The following is a 20,959-nucleotide window of genomic DNA, read 5'->3' as shown; positions in this document are numbered from 1 at the left end:
ACCCAGCCGTCTGATCTGCCTCTCGCTAGGATCCTCCAAAGAAGGAAAAAAAAATTAAATTGCTGTAATCCACACTGGCTTTTATTCTCTTCCAGTTCAGTTTAATCTCTCTTTCCTCTCCACCCTTATGTCCGGGTTGGGGAAGGAGGGGGGAAAACCCACCCAACAACCAGGCGAAAGGCAGCATCGTCCTCCAAAAGAGCTTGAGAAAGCAGGAGCCGAGCCAGAGCCCCTCTGCTCTCCCCCACCACGAATTTAACCCCAGCTTCAACTTTTCCTCCGCTCCCGGGGCTGAGCTGGGCTCCAGCAGTGGGGTTTTTCCCCTCTCCCCCCCTCCTCCTACACTGATTTTAGCGGAGAGGGAGGGGGGTGGGGAATCCTTTTTATTGCGGAGCCCGGTTCTCTTTCCAAGCCTTCGTCCTCCTCCTCTTCCTCCTCCTCCTCCCCTGCTTTTTGTGCCCGCCGCAGCGGGGCTGGCCAGGCCGGGGGAGGGAAGAGATGGGAAGGGGAGATCGCCCCCTCCTCTCCCTCTGTCTGTTTTTTTTGCAGGTGTGTCAATTTTAATTCTGCCCAGTAGGTGGGACTTGGTGACTTTCGCACCGTTTTTGTTATTTATTTATTTCCCCGGCTGCTTCTCTCCCTCCCTCCCTCCCCTCCCATCCCTCCCTCCCCAGCCTCCCGTTGCGATCCTCCGGAGCGGCTGCGGGAGCGGCGGGCGGCCGGGCCGGCATGCATCCATCCCCGCCCGCGGCCGCGGCCGCTGCCCTAGCGGGAATTACAGCCTCTCCCAGCCAGCTGCCAGCATGATTTCATCTGCTGGAGGATTTTTGCAGCTGATCGCTTGAGGTTTTGTTGTTGTTGGGTTTTTTTTTTGGTTTTTTTTTTTTTCTTTTTCCTCCCTCTGTCTTTGTTTCCTTCCCCCTTTCCCCCCCTTCCCCTCCCTCCATCCCCCCTTTCCTCCTCCTCCTCTTTTTTAGAAGCAGCAATCGGAGATGGATGTCTCTCTTTGCCCTACCAAGTGCACTTTCTGGAGGGTATTTTTGCTCTGGAGCATTTGGGGAGACTATCTGCTTTCGGTGCTGGCTTGCCCTGCTAATTGTCTTTGCAGCAAGACAGACATCAATTGCAAGAAGCCGGATGATGGGAACCTCTTCCCTCTCTTGGAAGGGCAGGATTCAGGCAGCAGCAATGGCAACACGAGCATCAATATCACGGACATCTCAAGGAACATCACTTCCATGTAAGTGGGGGTCCCCCCGGGCTCCCCCTCCCGCGGCAGGGTGCGGGCTGGGCCGCCCGTGCGGGGCTCAGGTGCCCCCGGCATCGCTGCACTGTCTGGGCTCAGTCCGACTCCCCGGGCAGAGGATGCAGATCTGGCTTTTCCTTTACCCCATCCCCCTAAAAAAAAACCATTAAAAGCCCAGCAACAGTTTGGCCAAGGCTTAAGAGGAATAAAGTAAATGAGATCTGATTCCTTAGCAGGAGAGAGAGCAGCAGGCAAAGATGCTAAAGCTGCTGCTTCCTTTAACTGTTTGCTTCTGCAAGGGGAACGGGGACGCCACAGACACACACCGCCACATATTTACCCAAATTGGGCAAGAAAAGCAAGTTCCGAGCCGTTTTTCCTTCTTGAGACTTTGTATCCAGTTAAAATGTCATTATTTTTTACATCTCCACATCAGAAAATGCTCCCTTCCCTGCTCTGGCTGAGTGTATCTGGGGATCTGTGGTTTCGCATTTTTAAGAGGAGGAAAACAAAAATAGGACAGTGAGATGTCCCTTAAGTAGCTTATTTGATTCACATTGTTATAATTTTGTAACTCGTCGTGGTGCCGCGATAGGATTTGTGCGTGTGAGGTTCGGGGTGGTGGCGGTGGGGAGAAGCATCGGAGCAGCGAGATATTTTTAGTTGAGCACTTTGCGTTTGTTTGCATGCTTGTTTATCTGGAAAATCAACTTGAAGTTGCATTATCCTTGTTTGGAGAGGCAGTTAGCAAAGCCCATGTTAATCTCATCAGTGTGGAGTCGAGAAAGGAATATATTTCCTTCTCCTGAATCCATCATGCTCTGTGTGTGTGTGAAAAAAAATTCCTCATTGCTTCCAATCTCTGCTCTTTATTTTCCAGTACATTTTTGGGTGAGATGAACTCTGAGCCATTTCATTATTCTAATGCTAATTGAAATGTGAGCATTTAGGGAAATGTAGCCCCCAGAGCAAGTTGCCAGTGGGAGTTGAGCAGAGAAGAGGTGGAATCCTTTATTCTGGCAGTTAAATGCAGCAAGGTTTGAAATGAGTAATGGAGGGTTATTTATTTTATTTTTTTTTCACCTCGATGGCACGGTTGCACGGAGGGAGAGGGCTTTGGGTCTCTTCCTGAGGCTGTTTTATTTGGTCACAGTGCAATTGCAGCAGAGCCATGGAGTAATTGCAGTGCCTCTCTCGCAGCTCTGCTCGTCACCTTTGCTGGGTAAAGATGACGGGAGCTGCTTCCCCCACTTGCTTACAGGTTCCTGCGATGCCCAGGCAGGTTTTCAGCAGGTCACTGACCCTGAATACCCAGCCCTGCCTCCCCCTTGCCAGCAAACCTCCATAAAAACAGCAGGGATGGGGAAAGTAAATGGGGGGAGCTAATGCAACACTCCACTTCCAATTGCCCCATATTTATCCTGCGTCGTGGTGCTGGAGCGTTTTCCCTGTGATGCTGGAGGGGTGAGGGTGATGCTGGGGAAGTCGGAGAAACTCGTGATTTTTCCCTGTGCTCGCTGTTTGTTGTGGTTTAGTTTTAACCCTTTGGGGCCCGGGGAGCAACAGGAAAGGCTGTGAAGGCTTTGGAAGGCACCAGCGTGAGCAACTGTGCGTTCTCAGATGCACAGACATCTGAACTGCTGTGAGAGGTAGTATTACACGAGTGCTTTGTGCCCAGAAAATGTCTTTACTGCTTTGGAAATGAAAAATGCTGATAAGCAGTCCGTAAAAAGGAATGGGTAAAAAAAAAAAAAAATGCTCAAATGGACAACTCCAGAAACAGATATTGGGTATTTTTTTTGGAAAGGAGCTCCTCTTGAGTTGGGGAAGGAGAAGAAGGTGCCAGTTTTTGCTGGAATTTGTATGCCTCTCTGCTTCACACTGAGCAAAGCATATTCCTTCACCCCCTGCATCGCTGCTGGACCCGTGCCTCCCTTTTTGGGCTTGGGAGGGCTGAGGCACAGGGCTGGGGTGGACCTCAAAATGCTCTCAGGGGCTGAGACTGAGCACGAATGAAAACTTTCCACGAGGGTCTGTGCTTACTGGGAAGGCAGTGGTGGTTTATAAGGGATGTTTATGGCAGCAGAGGGTTGATTTCTGTGGCAGAGATGCTTCCCAGCAGAGGGGTCACTGCTGGGAGCCAGAGTTGAACCACGCTGATGCTCTTGTGAGGGAGGCATCAGGTGCTGCACCCTTTCAGGCTGATGTCAGGCCTCTCCTTGCCAGCCCTGACATCATGGGTGTTGGGGTGAGGGTGCCTAGAAGCCCAGCCTGGTCATCGCTGAATCACTCCTGGCATGTGAGTCTGATTCAGCTGGGCAAGGAGCAGTGTTCTCCCCCTGCCTGCCACGCTCACAGGGGACTTGGCCTCCTTAGGCAGCTTGTGGGCAGCCAGTGGGCAAAAAAACCTTCTCCCACTGGGCTGGGGGTGAGCAGGGGAGGCTCAACCCTGTCCCAGTGGCTAAGGGATGCAGTGCCACAGCTGGAACCTCCCCACAGGGCCTGGGGAAGGTGGTGGTCTCTGCTCCATCTTGTTGCTGGCTAAAAAGCAAATGGAGTGTGGGATGGTGAAACAACCCTGTGACCAAGCAGAGTCTTATTCACGTCCAAAAGAGAGCTCAGCTTCCAAATCAGGGCTTGAGTGTTGCTGGTGAAAGACTGCCAGAGCCCGTTCAGAGAGCTGGCCTAAACAAACCAGTATGAGCCATCTTGGAGGGCTTGTCCCTGTTACCCCCTTGAGCGAGGGCAAGACCCCTCCATGCCAGCCCACCCCAACCCAGTACTGGGGGCTGAGCCATCAGGAGCTTTGGGCTGTATCACTTCTCAGTGGCTGATGAGACCCTGTGAGGTGAGCACAGCAGAACAGGGACAGGGGACACCCAGCCTGTAGTGCTGCCCAAGGAGGATGGTGGTGCAGGCCAGCCCTGTGGGTGCCCTCAGTGTGGTACCCCATCATCGAGCCTCCTTCAAAGGAATGGCCTTGTTTCAATTGCTGCTGCTTCTGGCTTCCCACACATCCTCCTTTTGGCAAAAGCCAGGGCTGGGTGGCTCCTGCCCTGGCTGGGCTGAAGGGGACAGTAACACACAACCTTCTTGCAAATCCAGGGGGTGCCAGGTCAATAGTGAGGCAGGGGAAAGGTGGGAGGCTCCTGCCCTGAGATGGATGAGGAGGAGCTCGGCTGATATCTCTCTGCCCTTTCCCAGCATGTCCAGAAACTTACCTGATTTGGGGTTGCATCCCTGGAGATGTGATCCTGCCCACAGACCCCTGTGAGAGCTGCCAGCAGCCCTGTCTATCCAGAGAGCCAGCCTGGACCTGGCTGACACCGCTCCAGGTTGGAGTCATGCTCTCTACTTCCCCATCCCAATTTCAGGAGAGGGCACCGTGGGGTTGGTGTGTGTCCATGCCATCCTTTCTCCTGTGCATCTGGGCGGCCTTTGCTGTGTCCCCAGCCAGGTGTGACTTACAGAGCAGCCCAAGCTTCCCCCAACCCATCCTAACCCCTGTGACCCAGGGCTTTACTCTTCCAACCCCAGATGCACGGGCACAACTTTGACCCGGGAGCTCCTGTGGCACAGAGCCCCTTCCTCCCCCGTGTGCCAGCGTGATTGTCACGCCGTGTCCCCAGCCCTGGCCCTGCGGGGGGCTGGCTGCCACACGGGGCTGGCTGTCACACGGGGCTGGCCGTGTGTCGGGGTGGCGGCGGGGCCGGGGGCTCGCCCCGCTGGCAGCGTGGGCAGCGCCTGCGTGCGCCGGCACGGTGCGTGGGGAAGGACAGACGGAGGAGTTTGCCATCTGGGCCTCCCTACTTCTCAGCTGTTGCTATGGCACTGCGGAGATGCTGCTAGGCAGGCGGTGGTGGCCCTGCGTGTGTCACCCCTGGGCTCCCTCGAGGTAGGGAGGATGTCCTCGGTGTGTAAAGCTTCCCTCTGTACCCAGCCTCACCGGGGGAGAATGGGGGCTCTCGTGGTGAAATGAGCTTGATGGGTGGATGTTCAGGGTGCATCCGTGCAGCTCGTGGCTGCTTTCAACAAGGTGAGATGAATTCAGAGCAACCCAAGAGGAGGTGGCTCACTGTGGAGCACAGTGGGATGCAGGATTTTTGGGTCTCACTGACAGGGGCAAGAGGAAGCACCTTGCTCTCGTGCATAGACAAGAAGAGCACCTTCATTCTTTCCTACAGGGCTGTCCCACCAGTCCATGACAGCATCTGCTCCACGCCGTGGGCCTGGCTGGGGGTGGGAGAGCCACGTCAGCGCTGGGAGCCGTGGGGGGAGCGGCAGCGCAGCCCCCACTCGCTGCGAGGGAGCCGGGAGCATGTGGAGAGGGGGAGAGCGAGGGGGTGCTCAGAGCAGCAGCAGCACCCCTTCCCTGCTGGTGCACGGAGAGCTGAGGCACAGGGAGTGCTCGTGTGTGCCCATGTCTGGGAAGGAGGCAAGAAAGAAAGGGCCTCTTCCTGGAAGCGCTGGAGGGAGCTTTGGTGACCCAAACAGCCGTGAGAAAGGCTCCTGTGATGCTCAAATTATTGAGTGCTCTGCTTCAGACAACAGGCACAAAGTTTTCTTCTCTCTGTGAATCAGCCACGTTGTGCTCAGTGTGCCTTGTGTACTATGCTCTCCAGAGATGAAGGGCTCTGCATTCCCAAAGCCTCCCGTCTCCTGGTCCCAGAGGCTTTGGCTGCTCCAGAGACAATCAAAAAGGTGCCTAATTCAATCCATCTTGGATTTGCAGGGCTCCTGTTCATGCAGAGCATCCATCCTGATGGACGGAGGAGGTGGGTGCAGCACCAAGCTTTGAGGACAGAAAAAGGGCACAGAGATATTTGGGATGACGAGTTGGGCTTGATGCTCTAGAGGTGATTTAAGCCAGGAGCACTGATCTGTATCCTCTTCCTCTCCTGTGGGCTGGCCGTTGGCTCCTTGCCCTGCTCTTACTGCCTTTCTCTCTGCTGACCAATCCTGGAGAGAGACACTTTCCGGGCACAGGTGATGTCAGGTATTTCTTCAGGAAGGAGACAGTTTTGGTGCCTGCCAGCACTTCCCAGACTTTTTTTCTGAACCAAACATGGGGACAGAGCTGCTGGCTTGACAGGAGGAGCTGGTGGCCCAGACAGTTTCAGTGTGCATGTGACATCTCCCAAGCCCTCATGTCCTGCAGGTTTTGGGGCAGTCTAAATTGGTTCTGACTGATGGCTTGGCTCCTTATCATTGGAGAGGTGAGACAGAGGTTTTTCAGTCTAGGACAGATGTTTAACAGGAGGAAGAAGAGACTGAGGCAAGGAGGTGCCTTGTTGTTCTTGGAGGCTCGGAGGGGTGTTGCCTCTGTCTAAGGGCTTTTGCAGAGCTCAGTCAGGGAACGTTTTCTGGGTCTGCTTTATGTTATTTGCTCACCCCTGTGAAGCAAAGCATCTTCATGTGCTTCTGCATGAGGCTGCTTGAGGTCTCCCACAGCCCTGTGACCATCCATGCACCCAGCAATGCTGGGCCCTCTCAGTGAAACCCCCAAACAGCCCCTGAGGTGTCCCATGGGATCACCTTTGGGGAGCCCTGCAGGTAGATTGAGTTTGGTGATGCTTCCCAGTGCCACCCTGCCACACTGGCTTGTCCTGCTCAGTGAAGAGCCCCTGTTCGGTGCTGTCCAGGAGTTCATGGCTGGATCTGGTGCATCCCATTTAGGGAGCTGCTGACAAGAGGGATATTAACCAAGCCCTAAGCCTGCCAGGCTTCCAAAGCGAGTTACTAGTGCTTGTAACTCGGAGTGTTATTACCAGGCTCTGTGGAATGGCAGTAGTTTCGTGTTTCCTGCAGAGGGGGTTTCGACAGGTTGTGCAGGTGCTTTCTAAGGAGGTATGTTTGACAGCAGCCTGTGGGCTCTGCTCTCCCCCAAATCCTCCTGCTCTCCCCTCTGCACCAAGAGGGCACAGCAAAGCTGTCTGTCATCCAGGAGGTGCTGTGGCAGAGTTCCTTGCTCTCAGGCTGCACCTTGTGCCGTGGCCGGATATCGCAGCACTTTGTGCCCACATGAGGAGAGGAGGACCAGAGCTCGCTCACCTCGCGTGGGTCCCCAGGTTCCTAAAGAGCACCAGGACCAGGACCACGGCTGCACCGGGCTGTCCCCGCCGTCCCCCAAAGAGGAGACGCTCCGGACGGAGGCTGCCGGTGCCGGAGCGCTGGCAAAGAGCAGCGCCGTGGATGTCCCACAGCTCCCGGCAGAGCCTCCATCCCGCGGCGGCCGCAGCCCCGCTCAGCCCCGGCTCCTCTGCCCGGCGCATCCCGGCTCATCCCGGCTCATCCCGGCTCATCCGCTCCGCTCCTCCCGTCTGGAGGTGGCTGTGCCGCTAGAGGGCAAGCGGCAGCGGCAGACAGCCCGGCTCCGGCATGCGGGATGCGGGGTGCGGGATGCGCGGCTCGGAGCCGCACCGGAGCGCCGGGGGCTGCGGGCTCGGGGGTGCGGGCTCGGGGACAGGTCACCGCCTGCTCGCTGCCTCACCGAAACGCCTCTGCTCTGGGTGCCCGCGCTGCTGGGCCCCTCCTGGGCTCTCATCTGCTCCCTAGCTCGGCATCCCCACTCCTGTGGGGCACCCACCGGTGTGGATGGTCCCCTGGACACGAGTGGGTTGCTGGGTCGTGGCTTTCTTCTCTGTGCTGCTGCCTGGGGATGTGGCCAGCGCACCCCTCCTGCCCACAGCTCTGCCCACAGCTCTTCCACCAGCGCTGTAAGACACTGCCCCAGCCTGTCTGTGAATTGAGGTGATTTGCAGCTTTTTGGACGGCATTGGCTCAGGCAAAGGGGTGCAGTGAGAAGGAGTCGCTGGGCAAGCAGTGCCTGCTCGGGGTCATGACCTTCCCTCTGTGACCAGCTTCTGGCTGTGACCCTGCCAGGAAGCCTCTGAGATGTCTGTGCATTTTGTCGATGGGGAAGCTGAGGCACGGGGCAGTGCTGGAGCAGAGTGAGGATGGAGATCCTTTAGCCCAGACGGAGTTTAGGGAGGGGCCAAGCATGGAGGGAGGGACAAACAAGGTTGTTCTTTCTATTGGTCCTGTTGTGTTTAGCAGACATGAGAGAGGTCCATGGAGAAATCTGGAGACAGAGACAAGAGGGCACAGGCTCAGAGCGGTCTCTGGGAGTCTCAGAGTAGGTAAAATGTTCTTTGCTCCTTTGATTAAACCTCTGCTGCACAGGCTGGATGGAGGTCAGAGAGCTAAAGAGACCCCATGTCCTTCTCCAGAGGAGGAAGGCTGAGATGAGCCTGGTGTGAGACAGAGCAAGGGTGACTGAGGGCAGGAATCTGGCCTTGACCCTGTAACATCCTCCATGTGCAGCTCCTGGGATTATCTCATTTTTCCTCTCAGCTGGGCCAAAGTGGGGCTGGTTATTTCCCTGCTGGCTATTGCCAAGGGCTGCCAGCATGATGGAAAGGCTGTGACACCCTGTGGTCCTGCAATGCAACAGCAAATGGACCCCCAGCATCATGGCAGAGGCAACATTTAGGTGGATGTGTGTTGGGGAGTGGGTGATGGATCATGGGTTAGTGCCATGATACTGCTCGGGGCCTGGGCTTCACTTCAGTTGAGGAAAGGGGGACTAAAATCTCTCTGGAGTCCCCTTGGAACACTGCACTGGAATCAGTGCCCAGCTCACAGGGCTGCTCACCAGCCCTGCTGTGCTGTGTCCTTGGGTATCCCTATCCCCCAGGTACTACCTGGTTTCCAGACCACGAGGAACTGGGGGCCTTCCCTGTTCCCATCTGAGTGAGACCTGGCTTGCCTGCAAGGGTGGCACCAGGAGAACATGTGCTGTATTTTTAGCTTGTTTTCATGTGCTGTAGCAGTTGAGGAGCTGAAGGAGAAGCCAGAGCCATGTGTACAACCAGCTTTCCTCCAGCTGCCACTCAGTGTTTTGGTGTGGTGGATAATGGAGCCTGGTAGTGACTATGCCCTTCTTGTACCTGCATGTGACATCACCCCCAGCTGCAATCTGCCTAAATAAAAGCTGCCTTTTTAGTTAAAACCAAAATTCCCACAGTGGAGCAGAGAGGTCAGGAAGGATTCCCAAGCGACTTTGATAGCACATGTGCAACCATGGTGCTTATTCTTGACTACAGGGCTTGTTGAAGTGACAGCTAAATGGTCTTGGGATCCCAGGGAAGGATGCAGGGAGAGGCTGAGCCCAAGTGCTACTCCCCATGCAGCTCTCCTACAGCTCAGTTGTGCTGGGAAGGGGATGGGACTCTGGTGCCTTTGCTGGCAGCTCTGCAATGTCCCTGGGGGACTGAGAAGTGGGTAGGAGCAGAGGTGACCATGGCGAAGCCCCCATGCTTCTGGGTTGTCCCTTAACTAGTTCTCACCAGGAGGTTCCCACTAGGAAATGATAATGTGGAAATGCTTAAACAGATGCTGGGAATCTGAGTGCTGCTGAGGACCCTGCGTGCTCAGGGTTTTGCCAGGATAAATTAAGAATATGAATGCTCAGCTGAGCTGCAGAAATGCCAGGCTCTAACTCCTGACCCTGCCAGGACATGAAGCCACATGGGGGAGATCTCGGGTGCCTGCAGCTGTTGACTTTCCTTCTGCTCCTGGAGCAGCTCTGGCCTCATCCCCCCTCCCATGCCCTCCATGGAAATGCTGTGCAGTGACCTGGGCTGGGAACAAGGAGTCCTGGCTGTCCAGTCAGTGATCCAGCTGTGCAAATGCTCCCTTGGGCTGCCTGCCCTCCTCCTGGCTGCTCCTAACCCAGGCAGACAAGGCCAGCTTGGGCATGCCTTGTGTCCCTCCCAGTGCAGATGGAATTGCCTGGGGGAAGCTCTGTGACTTGTGTGTCTGGAAAAATCTCTCTTGTCCCCAAAACTCTTTCCTCCGTGATGTGAATGGATATTCCTGGGGCAGTGAGGTGGATCCTGACTTTGTCTGTCCCGTGCCTTGCCTGTGCTCTCCCTGCCAAAATACAATCCCAGGAAACGTAAGGTGAAAGCCCCTGAGCTGCTTGGTGGCAGCCTGTGGAGCAAGCAAAGTTCAGTGGGACACAGGGTCAAGGATGATGTGTGTTCCCATCTCCCCAGCCTGCTGAGAGCATCCTCTCCTCCTGGGGCTCTCTTTGTGCCTGTTTAGAGAAGATGAAACTTACTGGGGACTATTTCCTCTCTCGAGCCTCACATGGGTTCTGGAGACATCGGTGTTTCCAGCCTCACAGGCTCTCCCAGACTCTGCAGGGGAGAGGGCAGAGTAGCACAGACCTGAATCAGCATCAGAGCAGCTCGCTTGGGAAGTGTTGTGCCCCTCATTTCAGGTCGGGGCAGATGCTGAAGGTTGTCCTTTGGAGCATCAAAGCAAAGCCTGAGCCTGAGGAGTGCGGGCAGGGCACGGTGCAGGGATGATGGCTGGGCAGGGAGGGCAACAAGGAGCTCTGCAGGGCTGGCACCGTGGGGGTTAATGGCAAGGTGCAGAATACAGCTGGAGCGGATTTGGGAGAGGCAGAGCCTAAGGAGACTGAAGAGGTATCAGGTGGAAGAGCTGAGCTGTGGCTGTTGAGAGATGCCAGGGGTTGTTTGTGAGGGAGGCAGCAGCTGCTGCTCCTTGCAAGGTGCTGCATGTTGGTTTTGAGAAGAGGAGCTGGAACAGGGCTGCTCCCAGGTAAGAAGCTGTGCAGGTTGTCCTGGCTCTGGGCACTTGGGAGGGATGTGAGTGTCTGTAGCTGGTTGCTGGAGCAGCCCTGGTGTGGTGGTGGGCTGTGGTGATGTGTGTTGGTGTCTGTACCCCAGCACTTTGTGGGTTCATCCTCTGGCCCTTGGGAGCACGAGCCCTTGGCTCCTGGCTTGTAGCTGAGATCCCATCCCAGGGCTAAGAGGAGCTGCTGTGGGCACCCCTGCCTGGAAATCTTCCTCTCTGTGCCTTGTCCTGCCCGTGCTCCCCTCCAGCACTGGATGGCCAAGGTGTCTGATGCCCCCAGCCTGGTGTTGCCAAGAAGTCCCTCTTTCCAAAAGGGATGGTGGTGGGATCCTCACGCTCTGTCCCAGGCTTGTCCCCAGACCCAGGCAGACTGCCCAGCACCCAGCATGTTCTGCCCCCAAGGGAAGGCTCTCTGCCTTCCAAAAGGCACAGATAGCATAGATTTATTTATTCGGAGACTTAATTAGCATCTTTAAATATTAAAGAGTAAACAAACTGCGTCTAGTGGGATCAGCATTTACAAGCAGGGGTTTTTATGTTTTTTTTCTCCTCTCTGGGACATGCACTTGTTTTTTAAGTGTTTGGGGAGGAGCAGCTGTGTGTGGGCTCTGGTTGATGGGTGAGGGATGGACCCACAGTGCTTCTGGTGAAGGAGGGGGAGAAGACAGGGATGAAGGGGCAGGAGGGCTTGGGAAAAATGTGACAGAGAAGCAGGGTTGTGTGTCTGGAGCATTGATGTTGGGGAATTGCAGAGCCAAGGGCTGGATTTTGGCATTTCCTGCAGGATGTGTCATTCCCTCCTGCCCAAGCAGGTGGAGGGGGACAGGCAGGAGATGGAGGCTCCTGCCTCGGCACAGCTAATTGCAATCAAAAGGTGGTGGTCCCTGCAAGGGGAGGTGGTTTGCAGATGATCTGCATCCTATTATCTCTGCAAATGGAGGCCTGCCTGGTAGTAGATTACACTGGGGGTTATTTATTGGCAAAGCACTGTACAGTTTTAATTTTTCCTTTTTGCTTATTCAGGCTTTAGCTCCAGAGGAAAATAGCCTGGGGTGGCTTTGAAATGGATTCTCTCTGCCCCATTAACTTATTCAGTGAGTTTAATGGGCCTTTTTTTCTCTGAGCCTTGAAGCCATCATTAAAAGGCAGAGATTTATAAAAGCAAAGATACTCCTGAGCTTTAGTCAAACTTTGAGGGAGTGGGAGGGGGGCAATGGTGTTGCTGCTGTCTGTGGTTCTGGTGACGATGTGAGTTGCTGTTGTGCCTCTCTGGAAGTGTTACACGGAGAAGGGGAGCAGCTTGTTTGGGATGCTGCCCATGTATCTCCACTGAGGATCTTGTGGGATCAGCTGGGCTGTGAGTGAATCCCACCTGGAAACGATGGGATCTTATCCAGGCTCCTACACATTGGGATTTTGCCCGGTGTGACCTGTCTGGGCTGCAAAGCTGCATCTCTCCAGGCTAAAAGAGAGGTACTTCTCTTGCTTTGCGTAGGCTGCTCACAACTGTATTTTCACCTCTTTTATGCTGTGCTGGGGCTGGGCAGTGCTCAATGCTGTCATTGGTGTCTGTGGTCAGTGCTTGGAGCTGCTCCCCTCCATCCCTCTCTCTGCTAGTGGCACGAGTCTAACTGCACCCCTGTGCTGAGCAGCCCGGTGCTGCAAGAGGTTGGGGTTTGCAAACTTGCAGGAATTGCACTTATTTAGCATGTGGCCTCCTGTATCTGTTACAAAATAGGGGAGTCTCTGGAGAATGAGACTAAGATCAAATGTCTGTGTGAATTTCCCCCTTTTTTTGGCTCTTCCAAGATCAACGTCTCCACTTCTTGTTTTGCAAGCCTCTTTTTTGGGGAGTAAATGTAGGAGTATGCAAGGTGTGTGTTGGCATGTCACCTGGGGACACCCTCCTGCTGGCATGGCTGAAGCTTTGGTCCCCAGACCATGAAGGCTGCAAATGTCACCTCTGGAGGGGCAGCCTGTGCCTTGTACCATGGACGGGAAGCAGTGGCAGGGAAGAGCTGGGGGCAGTAGGGAGTGTGTCCTGCCTCACTCCTGGACATGAAGGTGGGCTGTCACCTCCTGGGCTGGCAGAGACCATCCATGGTGTGCTCCAGAGTGGCCATGTCACAACGTGGTGGAGTTGCTTTGCTGGCACAACTTCTCCTATATAGATCTTTCCTTTTCTTGCTTCACATGCAGTGTGAGCAGGCCAGGAGTAACCCTTGTGTCCCTGTGCCCAGCCTGGCACCTGCCAGCTCAGGACAGGATTTCTGGTATCTGGAGACCCAAGCATGCTAAACACTCCTCATATCATGCTGTGTGCTTGAAGAGTGTGTCCCACAACAGCCCTGCTGCAAGTCAGGAGTGGGGGCAAGATGCTGTGGGACAGGGAGAGAACCTGCTTGCCCAAAGAGATTTGCTCAGGGTCACACGTGTGGGGCTGGCCCCAACCCCTGGCTGCTGCTGGGTGCTAGAAGCAGCTGGAAAATGGCACTGGAGAGTGGGTGAGGTGAGTCTGTGACTCGTGTGTGTCTGTGCTGGTGCCCTGGGGCTGGCTCACTGTCCCCACCCGGGGTGGAGGGACAGCAGCCCATGGCCCTGCCTGCCTGTCACCATCCTGGCAGCCCTGTCCCGGCAGCAGGAGGAGCCTTGGCAGGGGAAGAAACCGGGGAGGGACTGTGGGGCTTGCCAGGAGGAAGGAAGGGCCTCCAGCTCCAGGAGGAGATGTCTGAAGGTTTATTTGTAGCTGCCCTGGAGGCACTGACCACCAAGGCTGCCCTTGGAACACTGCCCCAGGGCAGGGGTGGGACAAGGACACACTGCAGTGGCCCAGAGGCTGCTGTGGCCAAGCAGAACCCAGCTGCAGCATGCAGCCCTGCTGGGAAAGGGCTGGTTCCCCATGCTGGCCTGTCTGTGACCTCCAGAGCAAGGGGGAGGCTCCTTGGAGCTCCATCAGCTCCCTCATCCCTCCCCAGGTCACAGCGGTCAGGGGAAGGAGATGCTCTTTTCCTAATAAAGGCCCATAAAATGCACTTCTCCCCTGCCCCTGTAAATCCTTGCCTCCCCTGTGCTACCTGCTGTGTAAATTGCTGCTGACCTTGTAAATCACCCTCTGCTTGTTCTGCCTCCCCTGAATCCAGCCCTTCCTTGTAAATCCTCTGTCCCCATTAGTTTTCCACTGCTGACCCCCTTGCTCTGTCTGTGCTGTAAATCCTGAGCCCTGGGGAGGCTGGGGGATGGATGGGGAGAGGAAGGGCAGCTGTCCCAGGATGGGTTTGTCTTTCCCACCAGCTCCTTCAGGACTCACTTGCCAGTGGGAGCTGGTGGAGGACATTTTGCCTGTCTGCCTGTGGGGAAGGTCATCCTTGTGCTGCAAGCAGGGCTGGGCTGTCATCTCCAGCTGGGCTGCAGCCAGCTGGCTGTAAACTGGAGGGTGTTGGTATCCCAGCCCTCAGCAGGGCTCCTGAGGATGGCTGCTCCCCCAGGACACATTTCTGAGCTGTAAAAATAGCTTGAGTAAAGAGAAAAATCTCCTTTTATCCCTTGAGTGCTTGGGGTCATGCCATAGCTTAGCTTCATGAGCCCCTATGTAAGCTCCCTTCAGTGGGCACTGAAGGAGCTGTGGGAGCAGAGGACTCTGGGGTAATGGGGAATTGTCACCTGGGCTTCTGCTGGATGCTGATGCCCTGTGTCTGAGCCTTGAGTTGCTGGGATGATCATGCTGTGTTTTTTTCCCCTGAAACAGCACATAGGAGCTGAGGCAAAGGGTCTGATGGAGATGTGGGAAGCCAGACAACAGCTCAGTGCCGTGATCTGGGTGTGCTGGGAGGTGTCAGTGTCTGTGGGAAAGGCTGTGCCTGGAGCTCATGGCTGTGGCTGGCTGGGGTATCCCAAGGGTGTGCAGGCAGCTGGCACCCAGGCAGGTTTATTTGGTGTACAGATCACTGAGTCCTTCTAAACCCTGGTGAGCAGAAACCTGTGACAGTTCAGGGTTTGGTTTACAGAAGTGCTGGCCCTGACCCAGCATGGACTGAGTGTGTCCCCTGGAAAGGCACTCACCTGTGTCACTTGTGGCCCAAGTCTCCTGATCAACCTGAGTGTGGCTGCCAGAAAATTTGCAAGAAAAACGTGCAGATGCTCAGGATGGCTGAGTCAGGCATTAATATTAACTGTTGGGGATGCTCTGTGATGGACCTGGGCTTGACCCAGCTGGGTGTTTCCTTTGGACCTTTCTCCTGCTGCCAAACTTTTTTTAAAATTTGTTTTTCTCCAGTATCTTGTGTCTGAGCTGTGTATTAACACTGGGCTTATGATGCTGCTGTATTCTGCCTTTGGGAGGAGGAGATGATGTGTTCTGTGGAAGCACAGGGATGCTAAACAGCAGTGGGAAAGGCAGGGGGCAGCGGAGGAGAGGAGAGGCAGATTTTCAAAATCCATATAAATAGCAAAAATAAATTTCCAGCAAATGCTTCCAGTCCTGCAGTATTAAGAAAGTGAAGCACTAGAGGATAAGGAAAGCATGAGCAATAACAGCAGGGATTTAGAAAGAATAAATCTTGCCAGACAAACCTGATTGCTTTTTCTTTTTGATGGAATCACAAAATTAGTGGCTGAGCAGAACGTGGAAATCCTAATATATTTGGATTTAGCAAAGCATTTGATATAGTGTCTCACCAAATCTTACTCTCAAAATTAGTTCAGTTTGCCTTGGATAGGACACTGCCAAATGCACTGAGAACTGGCTTAGGGCCCTAAACTAATAGTGATGGGCTGTGTTTGGGGAGAGGGGGAGCTGAGCTACAACCTGGCTATTCTCACTGAAAAAAAATGCAAAGCAAAACAGCAGAAACCCTGAGAATAATAATAATAAAAATATCCAGGAATATGGTCTGAGTTTGAGGCACCTTATTGTGGGAATATTGACAAATTGGAGAGAGTTCAGAAGCAAACAGAGCAGGGGGGAAAAGGCATCAGAGGGGTCGGATTACCCGCAGAGGGAGGCTGGGGCTGAGAAATCCCAGGGCTGGAGGCGTTTCAGGGAGGAGCAGGTGGAGGCCGGGATGGACATTTGGGACCTGGCAGGGAGCAGCACCTCGGCGCCCTCGCCCCCGCACAGCAGAGGCTCCCTGAGCTCCATTTCACGGCCCTTTCCAGATATTATGGGATAAGCAGGGAGAATATTCACCGTGACTGTCAGAAAGAACATCCCTGACCGGGGGAGCTGGGCACGTTTCCTGAGGGAAAATCCTGAGTCTTGGAACAAGCATGAGGAGATGGCCCTGGGTGATTTGTGTCAGTAGATGGGGATTTTTTTCCTGGATTGTGGACTTGGATGGGAAGCTGAGAGTTGATTGTGGCTGCTTTGAGGTGCTGCCTCCTGCGATATTTATCTGCACCCCACGGGCATTTATTTATCACTGGGAAACTGCTGGTGGCAGCTGGAATGCAGATGTGTCCCCAAGGGAGGATAGCCAAGTCCCTTCACGTTTAAAACTTCTGAAAAGGGGATGACCCTCTGGTCATTTTGCAGAGGAAGGAAAGGACAGCTTAGTGCTGCTCACAGGATTTTGTCTGAGGACTTTCTGTAGAAACTGGGAAGGATGAGGTCTTCCAGGAGGTTCATCCATGAAGCTGTCTGTCCAGCATGCTGAGCCCTAGGAGTTCTTTAGCACTCAGCTGGGGCCTGGGAGGGAGGGATGCTGAGTGTGTGTAGGCTCTTGGCATGGCTGCAAGGTTCCCATAAAGTGAGGAAACCCCTGGCTATCAGCAGTGGCTGGTTGGGATCATCAGGGAGTCACCAGGATTGTTGCCCCGCTCAACCCCATGGCTTGGTTGATCCAGGCTTTTCTGCTTGCCTTTTAAAGCAAATCTGTGCCTTTAGATACAACTGAAAAGAGATTTTTTTGGTGTGGAAAATGTAGCATGCTAGAGAGAATGTTGCTTTGCATAGGGAACAGCCACCCTTGTGAGCCAGTGTGGTGGGGCAGGAATTAGCTGGGATGAACCAGAGCTGGGGAGAAAGCTGTGGAGCAGAACTTCCATGAAGGGCCCCTAGAAGATGGGGTGGCCTTGTGTTGGTGTCCTGGTCTCCCTGCGAGACCACAGAGTTTCTTCAGCCCCTTCAGCATGGTCCTCCAAGAGCTCCCCTGCTTTGCCTTTCTCCCTGCCCAGAGCTGAGCCTGCTGGGATGGGGCTGAACCAGGCAAAGTTTGGGAGGTATTTTTAGCTGTTCTAATTGTGGCAAATAAATGCCATTCTTACTTGTTGGGATTGAGCTATGGCTAAATCACAACTAGTTCTAATGATGATAATTACCGGATTTCAATATTTATAGAAACGGGTGCTTCCTTCGTATTGGCAGGGGCTGCTGTGCTCTCACCTTCACAGATCGAAACCTTGGCTCATTATCACTGCACCTATTTACTTACTTGCACATCTTTTAACCCACAGATGGCAACACATGAGAGATCTGAAGAGATGTGGGCCCAGTGCAGACGCTGTAGCCTTTGGGTAGAAGCTGTGGGATGAGTAGGGAAACACCTCCTGGGGACCTCTGGGTTGGGTTCTTGCTTTTTGGGAACTCGTGAGAGATGTTCTCAGGGCTGCAAGCTTGCCTGGTTCTGCCAGGGCTTAGCCCCCAAGGGGTGGCTGTGGCTGTGCATATTTTTGCCTGTGTTAGAGCTGTGGATGCTGCCTGGGATTCCTGTGTGCACCAGCACACGTACACGCTGTAACTGGGCCAGAGCTGAAAGATGAGACTACAAACAGCTCCAGTCCTGTGATGCTGGACTTGGAGGAGCTCATGGAAAAGGCTCTAGGAGCCTGCAGCAGCTTCTGGATATCTTGATTTAGTGACATTGTTCTCCAGTCTGGAATTGCAGAAGGCTGGGCACCTTAAGGAGCAAATGGGTACAGAGCCCTGCATTTGGGTGGCACATGTGCCATACCTTGAGCCTGGGATGAAGGTGCAGATCCCCCTGGGCTGTGCCAAACCAGCCCTGTTGGGTGATTGCTGCCTGCAGATCCTCGCTGGTATCCAGCCCCATACACCCATCAGGTCTGAGACTCCCTCCTTGAGCAAGGTGTAGAAAAGATTCACTTATTCAATTTGCTATCTCTCCAGCGCCACATAAGCTGTATTGATAAATTAATCTTATATTGTTGTGACTAAACAGCCCTGCAATTTTTTACACTGTGCAGTCTAATCTGTCTTGACAGCTGTATCATTAGTTTATATTTGTTGTAATCTTATTCACTGTGCTGGCTGTGGGGAGTTTTTATTTGAGGTGCTGTGCTGCTATGTAGGCAAGGGGAACAGCTCTCTGCTGGGCATCTCGGGGTGCTGTGGGCTGCAGCTGGGGTGCACCCAGGCAGCCACCCAGGAGTCAGCCCCAAATTCTGCTCTGCTGCCTGGTAGCAGAATCTTCCTGGTAGCAGCATCCACAGGCCTGACTGGGCCTCACCAAAGCATCCCTGCTGCTGAGATTTTGATGGGGACCTCCAAGTGGGGTACAGACAGAGAAAATGTGGCTGTTGGAGGAACTGCATCCTACAGCATCCTGAAAGTTCTGCTGTGTGTTGAGAGATAAGTTGTCTACCTGGTCTGTGGTTTAGTTTTCCATGATGCAGCACACTCCCTGCTCTGTTACTGAGGTTATCTCACGGGGGATAAAGGGACTGTGGGAGCTGGGACTGCAGTCTGTCACCCAGGGCTTTGGAGCTGCTGCAGAAGGGCTGGTGATATGTGCTGGCACAGTGCTGTGAGTTGGAGGTGACAGTGGCACAGAGTCACGGGTGGCTGGCTGCTCCCCTGGCTTCAGCCTGGTTTTGCTGTCCTTGGTCCAAGTGGGGCTGATTCAGGTCTCTGTTGATTTTGTAGAGTCCCTTTGCTTTGCAGGCAGCTCTGCATACTTGTTCTTTCAATACCATCTCCCCAAAACTGTGCAGGAAATTGTTTGGGGTTGGTGCAATGAGACTTCTGCCAGCAGGGAGCAAGAGAAACTGCATACCCTGGGCATGGGATGGGGAGGGGGGAGGTGTTTTGGCTACTGCTTTCTGCTTTGTCTTGAGCTTTCTGAATTTGGTGAGAAAGAACAATTACTGGAGTGCAGGCTTCTATTATTTGCAGCATCTCTGACCAGCCATGGATGGTTCAGGATCAGCTCAAGCCCAAACTTCTCTCTTGAGTGCATTTGTTTGGTGGAACATTGGGTTCTGGCAAGATGCTCCCAAAGCAAGTGTGTAGATGTGCACCTTGCAGCCTGACAGTGCAAATTGTTCTTCAGTCCTTTGAACAGGGCCATGCACCTGTAATGAAGGGTCCAGCAGTGCTTTGTGCTGTGCTCAGATCCCCCTGGAACCAGAAGTGTGTGAGTCTAATGGTTGTGCCATTAGACTCACACACTTCTCCTGGTGCTGTGCTGGTGCTGCCTGTGTGATTCCCCCTGTGCAGGCAGGTCTGGGAGCAGAGGGGGGAATGTGCTGGGTGACAGCTCCAGTGGCTTTGTGTAGGGTTGATGGGGGAAGATGGTAAAACTTGGTGAGATCTACATGGTGACATCAGCTCTGAGGGCAGGAAAACCCCTGCTCCAGGAGACAAATGCTTCAGAAAAACATCTGTAACCTGCTCATTGCCAAGCTTGCAGTGATGATGTGAAAGGGGTTTCACATGTGTTTGTCCACTATGAGTGCTGGTGGGAGTCTGGTGGTGTAACAGCCCACCATGCAGCTTGGAAGCTCTTTGCTGTAGCCCAGGTTGCCTCAGAGTTAAACTGCCATTAGTGATGAGATCTCTGGTTGGGAATGGCTGGGGACAGCCCTGGTAGTGGCTGAAACCTTGGTTTGCATTCTGCAGCTAGGAGAGCCTCCTGCTGTCGTTTGTCACGGGCTGCAGCTGGTGACGAGGTGACAGATGCCAGCAGGTTGAGTACAGCTACTCAGCATGGCCAGAGGCAGGAGGTGTCCACGCTGTTGGCAGAGGCATCGCATCCTCCCTCTCTCCCAGCTGGGTGGGGTGATGGAGATGGGGATCCCCGGCACTCTCCCTAAATCTGGGGTACATGACAGCTGCAGTACATCTCCAGCACGGCAGTGACACCTCCCTGTGCCCGGAGTGCTGCTGCTGGCCTGCTGTCCACTCCCATGGAGAAGTTGCATTTCCCAATGGTCTCTGGTGCCTGGGGGCCTTGCTCCAAGCTCTGGTGATAAAGGATAATCCATTGTCTGCAGGGGCTGTGCCAGTGTTTGCCGAAGAGAGTTGAGTGCTGTCAAACCTGAATGTTGTGCAGCCCCTTAGGTGGGAGGGGGTCACTCGGTGTCTCAGGTGGGTCCACTGGAGCAGGTGGCAATTGCCCAACCTGCTGCTCTCTTTGCCACGTGCAAAGATTTCTGTTCTGCCTCCCAGCCCTCTTTGCAGCTCTTAATGGTTGCTGTTCACACCCTGCCTGCTGATCAGCTTCTTGTCAGCGCTGGGAGTGCAGAGGGACAGCAGAGACCTCCCTGGAGGGCCAGAGGTAAAGCTCAGCTCTGCCCCTGCTGCCCTTGTCTGTGGCCACCTCCTGCTCCAAATGAGGGTGTTTCTGGGGCAAATTGCAGCTTTTTGCTGCTTAGAACCCTCTCAACCATTAGCCAGTGTGAGAGTCTCTGAATTATCATTTTAACCTCTTTATCCCTGGGTGAATTGCGAGTCCTTGCCCCTGACTCCCAGATGGGTCTCACTCATCCATCAGTGCCAAGCACTGCTTTAAGCTCAAGGTATTCTCTGTGCAACTTGGAGTAACCCCAGTGCTGCCAGGTCCTAGGAGCTGGTGTCCACTGGGAGCCACAGGGAGTTTTGGCCGTGCTGCTATGCTCCACCCATACTGATGAGATTTCCATAGCAACTACGGGATTTCTCAAAGGGGAGTTAGGGGAACCACGTGAAAAGCCAAAACCAACCCAGCTTAAAACATGGGTAGAATCTGCTGGTCAGTGCTTGGTGTGGGGGGGCTTCAGGAGATCTTGCATTGCCTCTCACCCAGAAGTTCTCTGGCTTCTGTGAGTTTGTGT

The 20,959-nt window shown here is 54.2% G+C and overlaps 1 protein-coding gene across 3 annotated transcripts in view; it reads left to right on the top strand.

Moving 5' to 3' along the window:
• Positions 1 to 680: 680 nt before the first annotated feature.
• The window catches only part of NTRK3 (neurotrophic receptor tyrosine kinase 3), a 216,788-nt gene continuing 196,509 nt past the window's right edge, over positions 681 to 20,959 (top strand). For all 3 annotated transcript variants that reach the window (XM_063412342.1, XM_063412344.1, XM_063412343.1), the window contains exon 1: positions 681 to 1,240. In XM_063412342.1, the coding sequence (XP_063268412.1) occupies positions 993 to 1,240 (248 nt within the window). In that variant the 5' untranslated portion in view covers positions 681 to 992. The remainder of the gene's footprint in view (positions 1,241 to 20,959) is intronic.

This window comes from Prinia subflava, chromosome 15 (genome assembly GCF_021018805.1).
Source record: "Prinia subflava isolate CZ2003 ecotype Zambia chromosome 15, Cam_Psub_1.2, whole genome shotgun sequence".
Lineage (NCBI taxonomy): Eukaryota > Metazoa > Chordata > Aves > Passeriformes > Cisticolidae > Prinia > Prinia subflava.
This window is presented reverse-complemented; position numbering and strand designations above follow the sequence as displayed.